The following is a 24198-nucleotide window of genomic DNA, read 5'->3' as shown; positions in this document are numbered from 1 at the left end:
AATAACTCCAGACAGCACCTACAGCTAGAAGGGCTTCATCCATCCTACCCTCAAATGTGACATGTCACAGAACTGAAAACCAAGAGTAGCAAGCACATCATTTAAACCACACCTGAAAGACCAGTTAGCATATGGCAGATTCCGATCACATGCCCTGCAGCTGTTTGACAGTTGGGGGAGAAACTAAAATCTTTACTTGAACACTCAGTACTTTTTCTTCTGCAAGATTATAGTAAATAATACCATTCAAGTGGTACAGCTAAAATGCAGTTATGATGCAACATGATGCTGACAAGGCCTGCTGGTAGATATACCCCCTGCTAACAGGGAGCAGACTGACTACACGATGCATTTAAAGAGGGGTGGACTTCTTGCAACACATTAATGAACAATATTAGATATCATATAGGCTATGATCCACAAGACTAGTCTAGTGAGCCCTGTATCCCACAGCAGGATCAACTACTTGCATCATTTCTGATGCAAGTTTATCTAACCTGTTCCTAAATGCCACAACACCTTTTCCCCTGCAACACATAACATGGTTCACTACTGTTACCACTAAGGGGTGGCTGTGGGGTGGGAGAACTAGCTCCCGCCTCCATAACAACTCAAGATACTGACGTTGAAGTCGCTAAGACAAACAGCACACTCCTAAAAACGGAGATGCAACTCTGCCTAATTCTGGATTAACTAGCTAGCCTAGAAGCTCTGTCTATGGCAGCCTTTTGGGCAGCAGCCAAGTTACTCCAATTCAATCATTTTTCAATTCAGCCAAGCACATGCTGTCAGTTACTGCTTAACAATATGCCATAAATTCTGAACAATTCAATGAAGTAAACACAAATGGGATAGGCTGCAAACTAAATGCAACAGCTCAGCTGAGCGAGGCAGACAGTATGCTTGTCTGTCCACATCCCATTCCAGGATTCTGACTGCTAGATTTACTTACCAGCTGTACAAATACAAATCCAGATACGGCCACTAAGGAGGCAGGTTTGGCTTTTGTATTAGAGGAAAGTCATGGGAAAAGAAATAGAAGTGACAGACTTGCTCTAGCATTTATTTGTGAGAAGGACATCTTGCTGCCTTTCCAGCCCTACATGCAGCTGCTATGTTCCTCTACGTACCTGTTCAGCAATAACAAACTAGGACCTTAAAGATTTAGCAGAGTTCCTCCTGTGGTCCACATAGCCTAGATATACATTTATATAAAACAGAAACAACCAGAAAGTTTAAACTCTAACATGACTCAATTAACCAAACTACCCAAGGTAAAAATATTCAGACTCCTAGTTAGGTGAGAGGCTGGCTTGCACAGGTTGCCATTACTTAAAAAAATTCTTCTGAAGTAGAAGTCTGCCTCTGTTTTTTGAGGGAACAAAGCATCAGCTGTATCAAAACCAAGAATCAGAGAAAAGAAAATTTCAGTTAGTACCATTAGCTTGCAACTAGGAACCCCTAAATCAGATGTGTACTGGCCACATAGAATCCAAGGTAAGTTTACTTCAAGGCTTTATATCAAATACAAGACAGTTATGATACAGTTTTATCACAGTAGTCAGACTAATCAGAAGCGATAGAGCAGAGGAGTGATAAAAAGCAGCTATTGCAGTCTACCTCCAGGCTAGCAGCACACTAATGTGGTCAGCCTGAGATCCAGAACCACTGCATGGAAATTCACTGTACTTCACACACTGAAGTCTAACACATTCCTGTAAATCAGATTTGAAGACCATAAAGAACCTTCAATTTTGACGCGATCTAGGACAGGGAAAGAGACTTTATTCTACCGAGTCCAGGAAGTGCTCTAACATCTCCATGTTGCTTGGACACATAAGGCTATTCCTCATTTCATGTACTTCGGTCAGAATTAAATGAGAGGGTTTAATATAAAAACATGTAAAAATGCAGATGTTTAAGTGAATAAAGTTATCCCCTTAATCTTGCATCTCAATATCAGAGAAACAATTCTGTGGGGGACACATTAAAGTGTCTTCTGCTAAATTCATACATATACATTTCAGGCAGACACACACCAAGGTCAAGTCAGTTCCACAGGATATATAGACTCCCATCAGGATGGAAAACTAGATTAACTCCCGTCATGAAAGCAAGCTGCTGTAACCTACCAGATTTTAGTACTGCATGGATTCAGCATATAAAGGTCCATGTTTTCCATCAAAATAGCTGAAGTGCTCTGAACAAACAAGAACAGGATGGATATTTTAAATTGTACAGTACCAAAGGGTTTTTTCCCCCCTCCCTCTAAAAATAAATTTGATATTAATTATGAAATTTGGTATTAGTCTATGTAGGACTCTAAATGAGAATATACATGAGACAGTATATCATACACCACTTTTACACAATCATAGCTTATTTACTATGGCTAACCATTTAATACAACTTTGATCAATCTCTGCACTGAATAGATTCCACTTCCCCTCCCATACACATTTATATACATAAGTATTTGTATATATATTCATAAATCCAAAATCATAATAAAGCCAAATTTTTGATTTGATTACTTCAGAAGCCAGTGTTCTAATTGTACTTTGTACTGTTTCTTGTGCAAGAGTAGACTAAAATAGTGCACACTAATAGTGAACACTCACCTTTGCCTCCGGATTAGCTGCCAGAATTTTGGCACCACATTCTACAGAGGCATAGTTATTTCTGTTTTTCTGGACCTTTTTTGTGGAATGCTGTCCACCATTAGCAGAAGGGTGCATTGACTGACCTATGGAACAAGAAAACCTTGTTACTGTAACACACCATACTACATCCACATACATCTTTTCACTTCCACAGAACTGCTACTCAGTGCTTTTGTATAATAAATGCTATCAAATTTAGCAGTTTCAGTAGAGAAATGAACTGCTGGGCTTCATTCTGAATTCGGAATTTAAATAGTAAAATTATCTGGACAAGGTTAATAGGATAGTGGTTCATATTTAGACCAAAGGAATGAATCCTGAACTTACTCTTTTCTTTCTCTACTTCCATAACCTTCTTTTTCCATTCATCAAATGTTGGAATGTCTCCCGGGTCCTTTGGTGTTATCACAGATGTAGGATCTATTTCTCCTGGTTTTTTATAGTCTTTCTGCAAAAGAAAAAGCCACCACTTGGGAATGTTTCTCAATACCAACACTGAAAACAAAGATGAACTTCAGTGCTCTTAAAAAACATGCACGCTCAAATTCTACCTAAGTCAACAGGACATCCATCATTAAACCCACGTTGAAAACAGCACCAGGATAAGTTAGTTCACAAGCGAGAGACACGTACTGATTTACTCCAAGAATTACAGATTCTTTCATTTAGGTACAGGTAACTTTTGTAACTAAATTAATACATTTCAAGTACAAAGTATTCTGTTTCATAAGTCATCTGCTTTTTCTTCAAGTGTTTTGCTTTTCCTCCTCAAAAGAAGAAAAAAAAGTTTCCTCTGTTGCAGAAATCTTATGTTGGTCATGACAGAATTCTGTATGTCCTCCAGAATTCCTGAACATCCCATAAAAGCTTAAAAGCAGAATGAGATATTCTCTAATAATGTTTTATTTACTTTTTAATGACCAAAGAGGTTGTGTTTTGGACTTGCCGAATAAAGCAGCAACCTTTTTAAGTTAATCATAGGCCAGGCCATTTCGAGCCTCAACTTCTGTTTCGTACACACACATTTCCAGGTGTTTGCACATCACCAGAACAGTGAAAGGTGCAATCAGCTTTTGCTACACATTTCCAGTGCAGTGGATTTATTTTATTGCAAACATTTTACAGGTAATGTCCAAAATAACTGCCTTGTAGGCTGACATTTTTCTCTGTGCTTAGGACAAGAGTTATTTCATGTATTCTGTAAATGAAAATTCTCAAAAAGGAGCCAAAAACACATAGGTAAGCAAAAGTGTAGTACATGACAGATCAATGGATCAACCCTGCTACCCTTCCAGTTTGATTAAACTCTTCTTCAGATGACAGCATCAGAACTGCATACAGTGCTCATGGTATAAGAACTCTGAATTTATACAGTGGCAACAGAAAAGTAGAGATCACTAATTTTTAACATTGGTGATCGCCTAACAGGTCATTATGCTCCTATGTGTACTCAGTGGACAATACCAGTGACTACTTACCTCCCTTTTTAAGTTCTCTGAAGCATTCAAAGCAGATTTTTGTTCCTCTGCCCCCTTTTCAGCTGCTGAGACTTTTGACTCAAACTCAGATTTTGTCTTCTTTCCCTTGCCATGTGAAGAAGATATGTTCTCTATATGTTGACCTGCAAGGCTGAAAATTTACAAGTATGAGGGCCCATAAAATGATCACATATTTTTCAGTCATATGTAATGTTAAACACACAAATGAAGATAAGCAAACACATGCAAATGTTTACTGCAAGGCCAGGACAGAAAAGAACAGTTACCTTTAAATTATTCAGTCTTACAACCTACTTCAATACTCACCTCTCTGCTGGACTGACAAAAGAGGAAGGCTCACTCTGAGGGTCAGCCTCAAGTGTCCCACCAATATCACAGTCAGGTTCTGACTGCTCAGCTTCACTAGAGCTGACTACAGGGATATCAGCACGGGAATTTTCTATTGCACTGAAGGGAAAGAAATAATATGCTTTTTACCCTTCTGATAATACAAGTAACCCTGCTAATCAACTATATGAATTAAAGATATTTGAAAGTCAAAAAAATTAACAGTCCCACAGAAATAATTAAGACAACAGAATACAAAGACAGATACAAAACTAGGAGGAGTGGCTGACACACCAGATGGTTGCGCTGCCATTCAAAGGGACCTTGACAAGCTGGAGAAATGGGCAGAGAGGAACCCCATGAAATTCAATAAAGGGAAGTGCAAAGTCCTGCACCTAGGGAGGAATAATCCCATGCACTGGTACAGACTGGGGACCAACCAGCTGCAGAGCAACTTTGCAGAGAAGGACATGGGGGTCCTGGTGAATGACAAGTTGACCATGAGCCACCAACGTGCCCTTGTGGCAAAAGCGGCCAACAGTATCCAGGGCTGCATTAGGAAGAACATTGCCAGCCGGTCAAGGGATGTGATCCCTCCCCTCAGCACTGGTGAGGCCACGTCTGGAGTGCCAGGTCCAGTGCTGGGCTGCCCAGCACAGAGCAACATGGACCTACTGGAGCGAATCCAGCAAAGGACCACAATAACGATTAACAGACTGGAGCTTCTCTCATATGAGGAGAGGCTGAGAGAGCTGGGACTGTTTTGCCTGAAGAGAAGGCACAGGAGGGACCTTATCAGTGCATATAAATATCTGATGGCAGGGTGTAAAGAAGACTGAGCCAGACTCTTCTCAGTGGTACCCAGCGACAGGATTAGAGGCAATAGGCACGAACTGAAACACAGAGAATTCCCTCTGAACACACAAAAAATGCTTTACTGTGAGGGTGGCTGAACACTGGAACAGGCTACCCTGGGAGGCTGTAGAGTCTGTCCTTGAAAATATTCAAAACCTGACTGCACACATTCCTGGGCAACCTGCTCTAGCAGATCCCACTTGAGCAGGAGGGTTGGTTGGATCAGATGATCTCCAGAGATCCCTCCCAACCCAACCTGTTCTGTGATTCTGTAAACAGAAGAGGAATACAGTATGCTGTACTTGTGAAACTGCATACTCAGCTGTACCAACGCAAGAGAGTATTCCCCTTGTCAGCTTAATAGTTTCAGCAAAGGAACTCAAAGCTGGCTTCTCATCTCCCAGATCCCTCATCTTACCAATGTTGCAATGGATAACTTTTTTCATCATCACTACCAACAAAAGACAGCTTCACAGTTATGTGACTTCCATGAATGTTCATTCCCCTTTCACCAAAAGTTCCTAATGTTCCCAAGTCAGTAGACAGCAAACAGGACAGAACTTGGCTCAACCTATCCCAGGAAAGAAGTGGCATAACAATACGCAGGTGAGTCAGCCTGACTTCCTTTCCACTAGATTTTCTCCTAGCGTAAAAAAATGGGGTAATCCAGCAGACTATCATCTGAGCTATATAAAGGGCTCGAACTGGCTAGATAATCTGCCCACTCCTTTTATTACTTCATCTCCAGGAATGCAACTCACTTCTCCAGGAATGAAACTCACTAAGAAAAGAAGAAAGTCTGTCTAGATGTTCTTTAGTAGGTGGAATAGGTGGGAGCTGGGGAAGCTGGACAAATAATAATTCTGACTTGATTAGTTTCCCACCTTTTCCAGTGCAGGGATGACTTTCACATTGATCTAGACACTTATAAACCAGATCTAAATAAAAGCCCTTATTCTGCCTCCTGCATCTCACCACAAGCATTCATCAGCAACAATACAGGTTAATCCAATATCCAGCTGCAAAATGTTTTCTTCCCCTCACAAGCATAACAGCATGCCAGCAACTTAACAGGCAGTCTTGATTTGCTGACTGCTATGATCAACAGAAGCAGCAGTAATAAACACCAGGAGCCAATTTTAGTACCTTTCATATCACAAAGGTTCAGAGGGGGTGGGGGGGAACCACATACAGGCATTCAAAACATTTTGCTATGTAACAGAATCTAACAAGCCCTACGAATACAAGTAAAGAATTTATTAGCAATGAACAGGGAACAGTTTCTGTGAAACCCCCAAGTTTCTGTGAAACTCCTGAGAGGCACACATCTGAGATGCAAATATTTTAGCTCTGAACTTAACCCTTTAATGACTAAAGGTTGACAAATACTTAAATCAAAAGTCTTCACATTCATGGTCTTAGCAGACAGGATGCACCTGACTGTCTCCAGGAAGTAACTCCGGCAGGTGATGATTAGCACAAGTCTAAAAGCTGTAGCATCCTCTGTCCTCCGAGTGTTTTCACTTGTTAGTACCTCAGTCTTCATTTTTAAAGACCATTACTGAGCTCACCATGCATGGCAGCCGTCTTCACTTACTGCCAGAAAAGGAGCTTGAATTATTTTTGAAAAAGGTTTCCCGAAAGTAGGCTCTGGACAGATAAGCTACAATCAAAAATAGCTTGGAATAAAATACCTTCCCGAGTACTGTGACTAAGAGGTCCTGCTGGTATATCAGGCCCATAATACCTATTAGAGCTGGAATTTGTTACACTGATATGAATTACCTTCCAAAACAGGAAGAATGCAGTCTAATAAGCACAAGCATTCAAAACTTAATGTTATAGTCCAACTCCATATTCTAATTTAACAAAACACAAGACTTTCTGGATTTTAAAGTTAATTTGTATAGAAAAATTACACCCACTACTATCTAAAACCAAACTGAAGTTTGAAAGAACATAAAAGCGTGCATGCCTCTATGTTCATCCCTCCCTTTCTTCCTGTAAGCGGTACTAGTGTCAGAATATCATTGCCAAGCATTATCAATTAGGTCCTCCAAACAAGTTAATTTTCATTTGCTTCCTAGCTTGAATCTTCAGAGTTCATCATTCTAGCTTTCCTCAATTATGATAGCAAGACTATTTTCAACAACTACAAGATACCAAGCTGAATGTTTAAAAGAATGTAAGATACTGAAATTCTTTTCAAGAGCTGACAACAGTAGGACCTACATCATAGCGCACAAACAAATCAGTACAGTAATCAACAAAAGCTATAAAAAGCCCAGACTGAAATTACACTGCAGTTTTGCTTTACAAAAAACATACATTTTGGGAGCTTGATTTTCCAGGACTTGCAGTTAAAGCACTTGCGCATTTAAGCACCAAAAGGTACTTAGATCTTAGCCCTAACTGAAGATTAGTCAGACGACAAGACTTTTCAGACCATTTCTGTTGTAAGGAGACTAAATTTGGCAAGCCAGAAACACTGGAGTCTAAAAACACATACACCGGAAGGCCTGAGTTGATATAGAATTCTATAACTGAAGCAAAGTAGTAAGCAGACTTGTGAGAATCTACTAGTCTTGAGCAACAAGCAGAAGACAACTACTACTTTAAATGCGTTAAATTTTTATCTGCCAAAATATTAGAGTATTAGCAGATAAGCAGAAGAATATTTTAACTTAGCACACATTAACACACACCCAGGTGAATTTTGTGAAAGAGCCTATCAGTATATACTCATGGATTTCTATACTACTGTTCATGTTTGATTGCACAGAAGTCCCTAACACCAGGAGAGAAGGGAAACAAAGTCAGGCACACCATATCTGGAAGGAGCAAAGCACTCCAAGGCTGTGTGCAGCAGAGTTAGCCTTGCAATACAGTACAAAATACCAGAAGCAAAAACTGCTTCAGTTATATTTCATTTCATGTATTTCATACATTTCAGTTATATATTCATTTATATTAAAGATTCACAGTTCTATCAAAAAAAAGTCTCTTAATATCACAGCTTATTTCAGATTGTTCTGTTGCAAGTGCTGGAAAAAAATCCTGCAAAGTTCATCCTTAACTGAAAACATAGGCCATCACTAAAGCTGCCTTGACACATCTGTCTCTTATCATTGATGTAAAAGCACATTTGCAAGGGGCAGAAATCCTAACACTGAAGACCTGAGGGCTTTCACAGTACAGGTCATCTAGCATATAAAGACATTAGATTTTTTTACCTCCTTTCAAAGCAGCTGCTTAGAACTGATAATGGCAATAGCATGACACTTTAGACAAATACACAACTCTTAATTCAGGCACTGAGTAGAATGATGGCATGTTCCATTAGCTCTGACACCATAAACCAAAGCACAGCAAAAAAGTGAGGTGTAACAGTCTGCAAAAGAACAGTTCCTTATCCCTAATGAACCTGAATAAGTAACCCTTCTAACAACACCAGAAGAAGTGGTATTCTCTCAAAGACCAAAACAATAAAAATAAAAAGCTTACTCAGGCTGCGAGACTGGAGGTATCTCTGAGGTAGCTGAACTGGAAATGTTTTCAGTGCTTGCAGCTAGGCTAGATGAAGCTTCATTTAAATCTACTGAAGGCGGAGTCTCAACTTCAGGCCGGCTTGCTTCACCCATTTCTGTAGTCTGTGAAAACATTAGAGATGAACATAAGTTTTTCAAAGTTTGAATAGGGCAGGTGTTCAAAGAATAGTTTCTAGTATGGAGTTTTAACAGTTCAGTAACTCAGATTCCCAATATCAACGAACCTGAAAACCAGACTGCAAGAAATTGGACAGTTTAGAAAGAACTTTTCTTTCCTCATAAACCTAGCTGGTATTCAGTGCTACCTTGGGGCAACTGTAACACACTTCTGTAGACTCCAATAATAGCATAAAAATATTAATTGGAAAAAAGCATATGCAACAACTTCCTCAACCCTGCATTCCTATGAAGTGCAGCCAAGTGAAAACAGGGCCAAGTAGTTCAGCAAGTGAAAAAAAACAGTTCTACTTGCGTGCTCTGCTAAAAAGCCACTTATATTTAGTATTTTCATTCTAAGCTTATTTTTTGCAAAGCCTTTTGATTTGGTCACCCCAGGAAGGCCTGAAATGATTTAGAGTAACTGAAGCAAAGAAATAAAGTTTGTCACTTTTGAGAGTCTAGTAGTCTTGAGTTGTACTTATTCTAGATCTTCAGTTTCTAACCTAACACAGTGTAATCAGTCTTCCTGAATCTGGAAAAGTGCAAAACCACTAAAACAGACCAGATTAATTCTTGAAGGAATACAAAATATTAAACAAGAGCCACTTGTCAATAACCAGATTACATATGTTGTTTTGTAATCTACAGAACACAAATATTTATCAAATAAGTTAACAGTAGGCTTTGTAACACTTCACTCGGAGCAATGACTTGGTATTACCAATGGCATATTTTACTGAAATAGCTCTTTGGAAAGTGCTGCCATTTTAATATACAAAGGAAATTATAGTGACAAAAGCTGTTATGGATCAAGGCTAAAAAGGAATGCCATAATCATGAAGTTTGATCTATGAAGAAGATCTTTAGATAGAGGACCAGTAGGGCAACATTGTACATTAGTAAAGGCAGGGGTGCATGTGTGCGTGCATGTGCATGCACATGTACGCTTTTTTAAAATAAAGATATCCATACCTACAACATCCAATTTTAACTTAAGTTGGAAAGATTTATTTAGTAAGTACCTTCAAATACTACATTATTCTATTACTTGTGCACATTGGAATTGCAAGGTCTGTTAGCTCATGGGTATTCTCCTTCATTGGAAACATGAGTCTCACAGCAACCCTACGTGCAAGTGAAATGCAACAAATAGTTACCAGGAGCTTTAGACAACCGAAATGAAAGACTCTGAAATCCAAGAAGCATTTGGAGAATGCATGGAGAGAGTAAAGAAATAAAGACTTGCCTGGTCAGATTTTGTACTGTCATCAAGTACCTCTTCTGTGGAGTGACTCTGTTTACTTGAGTCTGCATGTTCTGCAGGCTGCATTCCAGTAGGACCGGCCACTTCCCCCTAACATATTAAAAGGTAAAACAATAGTAAAATACAGTAACATCAGCCTTCTATTCTGACAAGGACTTAGCTTTGGTAGAGACTAATCTAAATATTATTACCTTTACAACTACTAGAACTTCAAAAGAAAATTAAACTACATGAACCTTCAGAGCCACAGTCCACGTATGTTTAAATTCTCATCTGTATAAAGCCTACAGCAAGTTAAAACAATTGAATTAAGACAATATTAAGACAGTCATGAATTTCCTGTGATGACTTAGGACATTCAGTTTGTGTGCTCAGACAAGTTAATCACTCTGCTCTATCTTCCCACAGGTTCCTCTATTGACAAACCCTCTCTATGCCCATGCTACCCAAAACAGGAAAAAAAATTATCTTTAGATTATTTAAAACAGACAACCATCTAGAAGAGAACTACAAAACAACATTTTGGCACATTTCAGTTATAGTGATCTTATCGCAAAACCAGAATAATTTCACAAGTCTGTTGCAACCTTTTAAAGCAAGTTTCTCTCTTACAACTAAAGATTTACAATCAAGTGCAATGAATTCAGAGACTAAAAATGAGTATGTACTTGAGGAAAAAGTGTACCAGAGTGCAGAATTAACAACAGTTGTACATGCCTCTCTGAAATTCTAAGTAGAGCAACTACAACATATGCAATTTATTTTTTAGAACATTCTTCCTGCTGTGATATTTTAAAATATAGCAATAAAACTGGTAGAAGTTTATATATCCCTTGTTTTAATGGCAATCTAAAATCCTCTGGTCAAAGACTGGAAATGCGGGTGTTCAGATCCACAATGGGCAGCTACACTATACAGGATTACATGATCATAACTGTGCTCAATCTTAATTTGAGAGGGTTAAGGCACACACCGGAAGAGCAGGAAGGAAGTACGAATCTGTACAAGCAAACCTTAAAGACAATAGGCAAGCAACATTTTTCCCAAAAATATTAGCTCACATTCTAAACCTTAAGATTAAATCACATCGAGGCCTTCAAGAGACAACCAAAGAAACCTGATCAAAGGCTGCAAGACTGTTCTTCTTTAGCAGGACATCTCCATAAGCCTAGTCAAGAATAATAGGCATGTGTGTAAGACTTCTCAGATCCAAGAGATTTTTCTTTAATTGGTAAGAATACAGACCAATTCCTTTATTTAAAATAAACTAATGAAAACTACTATGACTTTATAATACAACTCAACTGATTGGGAGCTCATTGAAATATGCAGAAACTCATAAGGAGTTACTTGGGGTGAAACCACTACACTGAATTTAGCCCAAAGTGCTGAATAACATAATTAAGAAACGGACAGAATCTTAATCATTAACAAAAACATTAAGACATGTGAAATGTTAAGTTTTAAGCAAAAAGACAGATAAAGATGGACTTAAACAACCCATCTTAAATCTCCTATTTAGGATAGCAATCATTGATGCACTAGGCTGCTAACACAACACAGATGCAAATGATATACTGTGGCCTAGACATATGCAGGACATCACCTCTTAGCAGGGCCTCAGCAGATCCACATACTATCCCTATCATCCATTTCTTGTAACACCTGGCACCCAAATGAAAAAAATTGCATTACCATTACTAGCTTTTTACAAAAGTTGTCCAGATATACTACCTTATAATTGCAAAAACCTTGAAGCAGAAGGAAACAAGAACTCTGAGATAGTATCACAGTTCACAGAACAACTGAGTATATTAAATATTCTAACAAAGAATACTAAATGAATCAGTGCATGTATTTTTTAATATCAAGTCAGATTAAGCAGTTATTTAACATCATTTATTTAGCATACCTTTTCCTGGATATTTTCATCATCATTTGCCAGGGCACAAGCATCACCTGGAGCATATTGCACTGCTGATGAAAGACTCTCTTTACAAAAGACATGCCAAATGGGAAGCCTGTTAAAGAACAGGAATACAAAAAACAATAAAGTAAAAAAAGCCTTAATTTAAAATGAACATAAAATATTACGAGCTTCCTCAACATTGTCTCCTTCAGCCTTTTTACAGTTTTTTCCATGAGGTGCCTAAAAATAAAAACATTCATGTACAGTTCACTGATATTCCTTTATCAAAACTATTAGAGGATATAACTTTAAGAAATTGGAAACAGAGAATGCACTACATATTTATTACTTCCAAAAGAAAGCATCAAAAAACAGTTACTGGGGCGATATGTCACACAAAGCAGAAGCTGATAAATTAGCTACTTACTATAAGTTAAAATGAACGTGAGTCGACTTTATTCTTTGCCACACAATAACAGGATATCTTTAGCAATGTTTGTTATCAGGAAAAAAATAAAGCAAAAGATGAAGACTTAAGTCCCTTTCTATCCCTCCCTCCATACAGAGTATACCTGAGAAAAATTCTATATTGTCAGAAGTATCGAACACATTTAAGAGTACTGGCAAAAGCAAGTATATTAGACAAGAGGCCTATAGAGAAACCAATAAAAACATAGGTACAAGAGGCAAGCCACATGCTGCTGTAGCTATATCCTTCAGAGAGATTTGTTTTGTATTTTTGTCCTTGAACAGTTTCCCTGAGTAGAATTCCTGGATACAACAACCTTCTAATGCAAAAAGATCTGACAACCAAAAGCCCAACCTTAACAGCCAGTCCTGATAGTAACAATATTAATAGGCTGATTCACTTACACAGCTGGGATCAGTTTTGTGATTAGAATTTGAATTATCACCTGTCTTAACAACTTGAAGATCACCTTTACTGAAAAGCATATTGCAGCATAGCTTCCTCCACTGAGGAGGAGCAGACCTGCTCTGTCTACTGCAGCCTCACAGGCTGCAATAGACCATAGTCACATATTATATTTTAAAAACAGTTTCATCCACCTCCAGTAGGTGCAAACTGAAGTTTAACTTTGTCACACAGAAACCTCCACACCAAATCAGGCCTACAAAATAGCTAGGTCAGTTTTGCAACCACTAGTAACCAACACATCAAGATGTATCCACAACCGAACAATGTCTCAACAGCAAGTACACGCAAGGCAGAACACACAGAGCTAAGCCTCACCTTCTATCCTAGCAGAAACATCTCACACCAGGCAGAACACATTGATTAAAAGAGGTTGTACTTAAATGTTTAATTACACACTCTTTCCACATCATGACTTTCTCTCTTTCACATTCAGTGCCTTTCAATGAACGCCCCATTACCCTTGGGCGGACACAGAAACAATGGTAGTTCTCACACAAATTCCTCTACCACTCAAAGGCAGGCAGCACTTAGCTGAGATGTAAGAGGCACTTGATGTGAAGCCCTAGCATAGCCATTATTTCAAACAAGCTGTTATTTTTATTTATATATATATATACACACACTATATAGACATACACACAATATATACATATATATATTTAGTGTGTGTGTGTGTGTGTGTGTGTGTGTGTGTGTGTGTGTGTGTGTGTGTGTGTGTGTGTGTGTGTAGGGAAAAAAGGAGAGCACTACTTCTCTGGGTTGCAGGCAATCATAAAACTGGGCTTTTGCTGTCCAGATATAAACTTGCTGCTCTTCTTCCACCTGCATCAGCAGGAATAGTGTTAGCAAGGAACTAGCCACTCTAAAGCCAGGTCTCTTACCACCAGAAGAGCAGAAGACAGCAAGCTAGGAACTTGGGTGATCTGACATGCTATTTCGGAGCTGTGGTGAGGCAAATAATGTGGCCCAGTTCCATCCCACCTACCACCATGCCTCAGCAATTCCTCCTCTGAGGTAACAGCTTTCCTCCAAACAAAATGAAAGTCCTTAAGACAAACATGAGCAGCTGCAATTAGTGAAAACTATGCACATGAACATTAAGGGTATAAGAACACTTGTAACCACATATTATAGCAGCTACACAGTCTCACATCTCCATTAAGTTGAAAATAAGAGGTATGGGCTCCCACATATCTTGAATTCGCATCTCATCACGTAGCTACTTCTTCATATTGAGGTTTCCATTGAACCTCTGCCTTATCCTAAGCATAAGATACACACTTCAAGGACAGCCTTAAATGCTACCAGACCTTTAGGGTCAATTCATCTCTTGGCTCACACCTGGAAAAGTTAGTTGTCCTGAAACTTCAATTCCCTTACTCTTCTAAAAAGTGATTTCAGTCATTTCATAAAGAAGTTCTCACGTTCTTAATTTTTCAGCAGCTCTCTGAACTCCCCTTCCAGCTATAATGAGTCCCTGCTTCTTCATAAAAATACAAGATCAAACATTATACAGAACATACTGTTGCTCACTTCACTCCTTTTTAGGAAGTAACATTTATGTGTACATATTATTTTGCTTACTCTAAGCTAGGATCTTCACTGAGCTGTGCAGAACACCACCAAGTCCCTTAACATAGAAAAGGAAAGATATCATTAGTGTTGGCAGTTAATCAGCATTTTAAAATACAAGGTATACTTTCACAATAGCATTAATAGCTACTTTAGCATCTGTAGTTATGAAAAGTGCCTGGCACAAAAGCATGGCACATATTTCTTATCTTATGTATTGACGTTTTTAAGACAACAAGACATACTTCATTAGCATAACTAGAGCTTTTGGAAAAACACACAGTTTGACGGCTAACAGGTTTAGGCTAGTCTGACATAAGCTGTGTCCAATATCCAATTTACTTATTTTCAGAAGTTCTTCTCAGTCTAATCACCTGAATCAAACATGATGCCTCAAGTCTGCTAAAAGCCCTCTAAGCAAGGGAGGGGACTGAGAATTTTTTCATATACGCATGCATGTGCATTCACACACGCAGAGAGAAGTGGGCCCCTACTGGAACAGAGGATACAGAGGAAAGGACATACCATTCGGTTGCTGCCATTAAGCTCTGACAGAGCATTAGGGATGCCAATTCACAGAAAGCAAAGCCACATGAAACCAGCCATTCTGTAAAAAGTCAAATTAATCACCTTATGACTACCACTACTCTTTCTGCTTTTTTTTTTTTTCCTGTATTTCAGTGTTCTGCACATTCAACAGGATTCTTTTACTAGTAACAGATTGATAAATGATACAGCCTTTAATAAAAACCTTGCCAAATGGCAAGGCACCTCTGTCAAGTCTTTCGGTATATCTGGAAAGACACAAACATGAAAAGCATTTATTTACTGAGTACAGTATTCTCCTCAAGTTTAGTCAAGTCATTCAATATCTCCAATGAAAGCACAGCAGCCTCCTACACCTGTATGTATCAATACAGCCTTCCCTTCCTCAAAAGGGAAGAGTAGCATTCTGATGCTGACCTGGAAGTAAGCAGAATCAGTGCCCAGACAGTATCAGATATTAATCACTAGATATATTATGTCAGGTACAAGGTATATTTTCAAACAATGGGACAGTGTGGAAATATTTCAGAGACTATTTCAAACATGCAACTAACATTTAGTGACTTCTGGGGATATAGAAGTTTCCAATAGTTCCATTTTTGCTAAGTATGACTCAAATAGCAGATACTACTTAATCTCATACAGAACAAAGATTTAAGCAAGAGCCTTTTAGCATCATCAATGTATTTTAAAAGCTATTTTCTCAAGTACTCCATTAAATTTTCAGCTTCATATGCACAAATCCGAAAGCAAAAGCTGCAAGCCCAAAATTACAAACAGAAAAACAGATCCTCACTCTTCACAGGGCAGGCATATGCTGAGCTTCTCTGAAGCCAAAAGTCTGCTCATCCTATCTGGGTTCAAACTCTTGAAGTAATTGTGAAGGAGGCTGCAGAAGACTATCAGAGCTAGCACTGCTATCAGTGAGTGCTTTGATGAGCACAAAGATCAAGTAAAAAGTAAACTGCCAGAGGAAAAAAATGCACCATAGAAGTTACAGATGCTCGAAATAAAATAAAAATCTGAATTAGCAAAATTTCATCACAAGCAGCAGTTTGTGCTCAATTTGGTCTTCCCAGAGGAAAACAGTCTCAGCTTTCCTTTTCAAACACGGACATTCACACAAGATTGTGTTCAAACATCTGTCCATTAAACAATTCAATAGTTTGCTTAAAAGCTCCCCAAATAAGACTTACTCCTGGACAGCAGAGAGCAAAGCAGTTCAATACAGTTTAAAGTTGACACCTGTGAGACAGGACAATTTTAAGCAAAGGGAAAATAAAGTTATCACAAGCATACTGATTACCAGGACATCACTGCATGTGAAGGAAACAGTCTCTCTCTCTAGGACAATCACTGATACTTTCTACATCTCTCAAAGAGGATTGTATTACCAACAGGTGCAGATGCACCAAACTCAGTCAGATAGCCAAGAGGGAGAATGAAGATGTCACCATCTGCCATGTGACACTTCCCTGCTAGAAACATTCACAGGATCAGTTCGGAATAAGCAGTGCTAGATAAGGCAAACGAGGCAGGCTGGAGGTGGGAGGGAAAGCCTGTGAAAGGGGGGAGAGGTGCATGTTTGTTGGTTTAAAAGTTTACCTTCTCGATTACAAAATAACTTATTTTGGATTAATCAGTTAAAAAGCCAGAAAAGTTGTAAAAGGGTGAGGAAGGCAGGAAAAACGTTTTATTTTGAACGAGTACTACAATCTCTTACTGCCATCACTAGCATCACTGTTAAAAGAAAAAAGTCTGTAACAATGAGGAGCTCAACAGATCCTAAACCAGACTCTCGACTTCCAGCTGCTGGTCACACAGAAAAAACTGCAAAAGGCAGGAATCTTCAACCTCTCCCCAGTAGCTTACCAGAGTCAATATTGTTATCAGAATAGTTCAGCAAAAGGGAGTCTCATTTAAAGGGGTCTCTAGAAAATAGTAAACCTCTCAGAGAAGAGACTGGGCTTTTGGGATGGCTGCATTATTTCAACCATTTAGAGGAAAGCTATCTGTGCTAAAGTAATCAATGACTTGCAGTATCCCCTGGATACAATACTCATTTCTCCATATGACGTGGAAATAAATGCTGATAAATTTAATGGAGAGCTGTTAATCCTCGTCAGCATTGTGGAGAAAAAAGAAAAAAAAAAATCAGAAGCCACTTATTACCACAGAAGAGCAGCATGCATTATCAAGGCAATTTAAAAAATTATGATGGTTCTTTGAGAGTGAAGAAACCCTAAAGTTTACCTCTGTAGATCCAGACCAAGCAAGGACGCTTCCAGAAAGGCACTGTTATCCCCTGAAGTGATACCGCCTCATTTCTTACTACTTTCCCTTAACTATAGTGTTTCTACATTCCACATCCATGCGCAGAAAAGCCTTACCCACTTTTTGCAAAGAACGTGCTCTCTAGTCCCCCTCCTAATTGGAGTGCTCCACAAAAAGACAGTCATTCCATTCATTCAGAAGAGACCATTACAAAGATACTTCTGAAATAGCCAAATTTCATAGCTGGAGACAGGGAAATCCCAACCTTCAGTTTAATATAGCTTTCATCACTTCAAAGGCATCAGCACACAAAGACCATAAAACCAGGTTACACTTGCACCATATATTTCATCACATTTAACCGATTTACAGCCTGAAAGGGCAGCCTTGCATCCCACCTTTAGCCACACATTTCTCCCACACGCCCTGATCCAATCTAGTGATTGTGCGGGCACATGCCAATTAATTCTGAGGGAGAAAAAGAAAGTTAGCTTTTAGCTACTGTATACTCACACAGTAAATATGTGAGAAGGCAGAGGAAGAACATCAAACTTGTTGGTGACAGTCCACAGTTGCAGTAAGTTAAATAGAAAGCAAAGCTGAGGACTAACACTGGAAAACCTCTTCCTTCCTTTCTTACAGTGCTAGCACTATCAGTCTCCTTATCTAGAGAAGGCTGATATAAGTCATCTTTACAGCCCTGTAGTTGTATATTGTTTAGATACAGTGCCCATAATAGACAAAATCCTACAGTAGATGCATACCATAGAGTAACCTTGAAAAGCATTTCTCTTCATTCTTGGAAGGAGCATCTGGGTACCCCATTTAAGGCACCCAAAGCAGGACAGATTTCCAAAAGTTACAAACCCTGGCCCTCAGAACGTGTCCATCTAGAACAGCTCAAAGCAGCACGACTTCCTAGTCATTCTTGATAGAGAGAATGCTGTAACACTGCACTGAAGGCTGTTATCTTAAAGTCTTTCTGCATTGTCGAGCTCTCTAGTTACGCTTCCATGCAAGAATTCTGGGAAAATAATACATTCTGGAAAAAAAAAGAATTATAAATACCAACCATAAAGACAACAGGAAGATAGTGAAATAGACATGAACCAGAAACTTTAATTACCTGTGCTTAAAGTTTAAGGCTTTTAGGGTCTGCAGTAATGTCTGGTTTTATACATCTTTGGGGATGTATAAAATCTCACTGCTTAAATCCATAAGCTTATCTGCCCAGGCATAACACTGTAATGGCAGGCTGAGAGACCTCCTCAGCTGCTCTGCACCAACTCTCCGTGCTTAAAATTCACTGTAAATGCAGTTTTCATATACCACTTGGATAAGAAGCAAACAAATTTGAAGTTTCTGGGACAAACCTTTTAGAAGATATGACATGAAAGCACTCCATTGATTTTCAAAGACAATTTCAGAAGTTAAATATTTAAGAACCAACTGAGCCAAGGATGTGTCTTTAAGAAAAGATAGCAGAGGCTCTGCTTGCCCATAACCTGCTCAAGTTGAAGGCACTGCAAGCTAGGCATGTTCAAAGTTGATTTTAGGAGTCCAGGAGTTACAGAGCAGTTTTTGTCTCAACCTTAACTACGGGGCACAGACAGTTTCAAGCAAGGTGCTCCATAACTAACAGCATACTTTTCATTTTGAAATCAGATGCCTGAAACAAGTGTTGGTTATACAAACAGTGCAAGTCACTTAATTTCTTCCTGCTGTAAAATACACACACACCGCTTATTTTAGTATCAGTCTTTTAAACAGATTAAAGTAAAAATACAAGAGGGGAGTCAGCAGACAGAAGTTTGAACCTCAGTACAAGTAAGTTACACTAACAGCTCTACCCAGAACATTAGGGCAGCCTCCTGTAAGCATGACTGCTGCAAAGTTTATTTCTAAGATAAGACATCAGCTACACTTCAGAACAAAAGCCTCACGGTACTGCCTCCAATCCATCTTGCTCCCCATTATTAACAAGTGCAACCTTCAACCTTAAGCTAAAAAGTCTGCAATAGGGCCAATAAATGTTCAAGCAGCTAAATCTCTACTTCTGTGACTTCTGACCCAGAAAGCATAATTCATAATAATATCACACTACAAATATAGCCTTGCTTTTAGAGCTCTTCTTGCATTGCAGAAGCTTTCAACAAGGACACTTTCAACTACGTAAGAGGCTATAATGTAAACCAAAGACAGGAAAACTAGGAATATTTTATCTCAATAAAATACATATAAATCCTCAGGCTTAACCTGTTTTAGGGAAGATACAAAGTAAAAAAAAAAAAAAAAAAAAAAATCTATCCTCTCCAAGGTACTTGTATTTGGATGTTAGCCCTGGCTATGCTACTGACTCATTTTGACTTTTAAAATTTTCAGGGTACATTCCCATTATGGGTTTCTGAGTCAGTAGAGCTACTACATGAGGGGCTTTTCCATCAGAAATAGCACATCTTACCACTGAGTCACTTTGATACAAGCCTTACTTTACTGATACAGCATACTCTCAAAGCAGCTACAACTAAAGGATCCTAACGTGCACATGCACATAATCCCTACCTTCCTTTTATTTATAATTGTAAAACTGAGAATGATAAAATGGTTCATAAAGCTAAATAAATCAGGATGTGCAAAGCACTTTGTGATTCTGTGATGAAATGAATCATAGAAGCACAAATTAGGGCATGAATCATTTCTTTATGAAAATTGTATCTAACACTTTGAAAGTGCACTTTTGGTAGGCAAAAGGTGATGTCAGAACAATTTATACAGCTTATTGTTTAAACTATGGTCACAGCTGGTCTCAATTCAGACAGTACTAGAATGTCTATGAGCTTCTAAATCTATGCCACTTATTTAGCTCTGTATATTGTCAAACTGTGAAGCAATACGAATCTGAAGAGTGTTTTTCTATTATGATCATCCACACAAAGGGATTAACAAAAGCATAAAAAACCTTTGTGCAGATTCAGAACAACAGGAGTCACTTATATACAGTCAGAGCTCCAATTTGCACAGATGTGTATTATTTTTTAGAGAAGTATATTCCCAAGCCTTACCTCCATCAAAAGTATTTCTCTAAAACCAGGCAGCCACCACAATCTTTTGAACTACCTGGAACAACATTGCTAGGGAAAATATCACACATGAACTACAGGATTTTACATTCCCAAAGGAATGTAAATTCCTTTTTTCCCCAAATTCCCAAAGTACCCTTATTAAAAAGGCACAGCTAGTAAATCACTAAACCCAAACTTCCATCCGTCTATAGACTTCTTAATGCCCAATAGTCACATTTTTAAGTTACCAGAAACTGTTTTTAAAAAAGCTCACCCTGTAAGGAAACTGTCAGATGTCTTACAATCGATATTTACCAGTTGATACTTCTTCCATTGCACCAGCTTGTTTAGGAAGCTTTATAATACATGCTTGGGAGACAACCCCACCACCACCACCACTTTAAGTTTAATTTCACCAAAACAAAGAACATAACCACCTATCCAGGAATAAAACAGTCCAGGTTTAAAAAACACGAGAGTCCAAGTAGCCTAAAGTATTCTTTCAGCAGCTCTATTTTGTCTTTTTCCTTTAATTTTTCTCCTGTTTTTTTGTTTCCATTTTGATCCTCTGCTGTAACACACCATTACTTTCATCCACAAGAAAAGAGCTTCTCTCTTATTAGCACTGAATCCTTGGAAGAACACATTTCAAGACAACTAAATTTAAAAAGACCTGGCAGACTCAGTTATAGGAAATGCCAATATTTGTAACACAGTCTTAAGAAGCAAGTCAAAGTCTTCCACTTACTATTTAAAGGTTTTCTAGTGGCTTGCATGAAAAAAGTTGGTGATTTTTTTTTAAAGAAATAAATAACAAATACATCACTTCCCACATTACATAGCTCAGCAAAAAGACAAGGATTAACAGACTCAGAAACTTCCCAATTACAAACTTGACATGGCTGCTGAAATTACAGAAAGCCTTAATGCTATCCTGTAAACAGAGGATTTTAAAACTCTCTAATGTGAATTAGTATTTGGACAACGAACTAAAGAGTTGTATCCCTCCCTCCATCTAAATTAGTCTACTGGTTCTTTAACCGAAAGCAGTCAGAGCAAGCAGGGTGAGCAACAGCCTGAACAATTTCTCAACAGCAAAAGTTCGGAGATAGTCTAGTGCAAGCTACAGATCAGACAAGACACTACTTGAAAGGGCAATCTCTTTTTAAGAGCAAGAAAAGACTCTGACCAATTTTTCCCCCAAACATACCCAAGATGAAAGTACATGTTGTCTGAACTTTACAAGGAAAGCATATCTTTACAAGCTGATCAAATATATTACTTCAACAACAGAGTAGATAACTTTATTTTAAGAAAAAAATAAGGCATCTGTTAAAACAACAGACTAAGAACACAACAAAAATTACTTTGACCATATCATTAAACTGCAAAAGCGTCTACTTACAGAGCATCCTAAAACAGAAGCAGATCATCAGCCCTCAATGCACAGCAAGTAAAAATCCCAAGACTGCTTTCCTAATAAGAATCTCAAGGAAGAAACTTAATTGTCAAAAAAAAAAAAAAAAAAAAGGCAGCTGTCTGTAGAGGGTTACATTAGGTTCACAGCTCAGTTAATCAAATCTATATAGCTAGAAACTTTTCTGTTTTTAACTTTTCCTAAATGTCAGCGTGGTAACTGAGCTTTGAGGACTCATTGTATTCTCTCCTAAAAAACAAACTGTGATGAAGTGAACCAAATCTGATCCAGGACCATCTGAACCTATTTACAGGAGTTTCAGTGTCAGTTTTGCAATTGATTCTGTATACACAGATCTCCACAGCCTAAGGGGCTTCCCCTTGTTCATCCAATCAGAATCAACTGCAAGAAAAATAAATAACGTAAAAAAAACTTTTGAAATACTTTTAAACTAGACTATTTAAACATTTTTCAGGAAACATTAAAATAACAGATCGGCTATACAACTATCTCTGACAACTGCTACTGTTTATGTTTTAATGTCTGCAGTTTGCTGCTCAAACTGGCTATGATTTCTCAGTGAGTCACAAAGTTCAAAGCAGGTCAAAGTTTTAGAAGAAATTTAAAAATTATCATGCAGAAGTGCATTCTAATGTTTGGGGTCTGATAAAGGTCGCACTTTAAGGAAGCCTGAAAGCAAAGTAAACAGAAGATGCAGGGACAAAGTATAGCCAAGAGAATCGCTATAGAGAACACCTCTGAAAAATGTGATCTGCGCAGAAGTGAAAGGGCATACAGGCTGTACCTTACCAAGAGTCAAGCCATTGATCTTTTGGAGAACACAACCAAATTCCAGTCTGAATGGAAAAAAAAGCAGCAAGTCTTCCTACCAAAAGCTCAGACCGAAAACAGAATGCATAAAGAAACGCACAGTGCGACTTTGAACCCTTGATACCCAAAAAGGGACTCTAAATATGACACTCCTTACTTTCATGAACACAACAAATTACTTAGATCTATTACGATTCACACAAAGAGACTTTCTTGTTAAGAAACAGCACCCTCCCGAAACCTGCTGCCCTCCTCTCCCACAGCACAACGCAGCATGTCGCCAGCACGTTAACACCTTCTCTTTCCAAAGGCAGCATCTTCCTTCCTCTAATGGCATTTTCCCACTTCCACCTCCCCTTTCTCGTGCTCCCAGCATCAGCTCTCAGGACCCCGACCAAGGCACTCGCCGCGCCGGCGCCAGGGCAGCAGCAGGCTCCCGACCCGGGGCACGGGGAGCGCGGCACGCCTCCGACGGGCACCGCTCCGGGCGAAACCCGACGGCGGCCGGGCCCGCGGCGTCGCCAGCCGGGCACCGGCACCGCTCGCCGACAGCCCCGAGCGGCAGGACGCCCCGCCGCCGGGAGCGGCAAGGGAGCCGCGGCGGAGGGGGCCCGCCAGGTGCGGGGCGGCGCGGCCGGCACTCACCACAGCACGGCGCAGAGGAAGAGGCAGGAGCCCAGGGCCAGGAGCCGGCGGGGCGGCTCCTTCATCGTCTTCCCCGTCTACCTCCCGCGGCCGCGAAGAGGCGGCGCATCCTCCCCGGCCGAGGGAAAGCGGGAGAAGCGGCGGCGGCAGAGCCGTTGGCGCTGCCCCTCCCCCGCGCGGTGCGGCACAGCCGTTACTGCCCGCCGAGCCGAGCCGGCCCCCCTCCCCCCCCGCCCCTTATCCCTTCACGCGCTGAGCTGGAAGGATACGCGTCACCCTCCCCCCGCCACAAACCCCACCTCCTCGCCCCACCGGGGCCAATGGCTTGCGCACCTGGAGATGGACACGCCCTCCCCTCCGCCTGTTGCTGGCGCCGACTGGCTCCTTCCCGCAGCCACGGCGGCGAATCAGAGAGCGGCCTCCTTTCCCCGCCCCTCCAAGGACCTCTCTCAGGCGCCCTCATGAAACGATCCGTTAAAGGGAAAATCGCCATAATAAATAACGGCTGACGGCAAACCCCGGCAGTCGCGGTGCGCGCGAGGAAGGGAAGGGTCATTACCTCCGCAGGGGGACATTTTCAGGAGCGGCGCTCCGACATGACAGATCTTTTTGGTCAGGCTTCTCCTTCGTCTGTCCCAGGCAGGCGAGCGCCGATTGGTCGCAACGGAGGCCCCCAGCGGAAAAACGGTT

General features: G+C 39.8%; 1 protein-coding gene across 3 annotated transcripts in view; it reads right to left on the bottom strand.

Moving 5' to 3' along the window:
- SUCO (SUN domain containing ossification factor) overlaps nt 1–23791 on the bottom strand; it is a 44718-nt gene extending 20927 nt beyond the window's left edge. For 2 of the 3 annotated variants that reach the window (XM_026123369.2, XM_026123370.2), the window contains exons 1-9: nt 23509–23790; nt 12228–12336; nt 10298–10405; nt 8849–8994; nt 4469–4609; nt 4142–4292; nt 2991–3111; nt 2622–2746; nt 2133–2200 (exon numbers count right to left, since the gene is read on the bottom strand). In XM_026123369.2, coding sequence (XP_025979154.2) covers nt 2133–2200; nt 2622–2746; nt 2991–3111; nt 4142–4292; nt 4469–4609; nt 8849–8994; nt 10298–10405; nt 12228–12336; nt 23509–23573 — 1034 coding nt within the window. In that variant the 5' untranslated portion in view covers nt 23574–23790. Of the gene's footprint in view, nt 1–2132; nt 2201–2621; nt 2747–2990; nt 3112–4141; nt 4293–4468; nt 4610–8848; nt 8995–10297; nt 10406–12227; nt 12337–23508 lie in introns of all 3 variants that reach the window. The other variant, XM_064515705.1, reaches the window with a different exon arrangement.
- Between the last annotated feature and the right edge of the window lie 407 nt (nt 23792–24198).

Source organism: Dromaius novaehollandiae, chromosome 8 (genome assembly GCF_036370855.1).
Source record: "Dromaius novaehollandiae isolate bDroNov1 chromosome 8, bDroNov1.hap1, whole genome shotgun sequence".
Taxonomy (NCBI): Eukaryota; Metazoa; Chordata; class Aves; order Casuariiformes; family Dromaiidae; genus Dromaius; species Dromaius novaehollandiae.
This window is presented reverse-complemented; position numbering and strand designations above follow the sequence as displayed.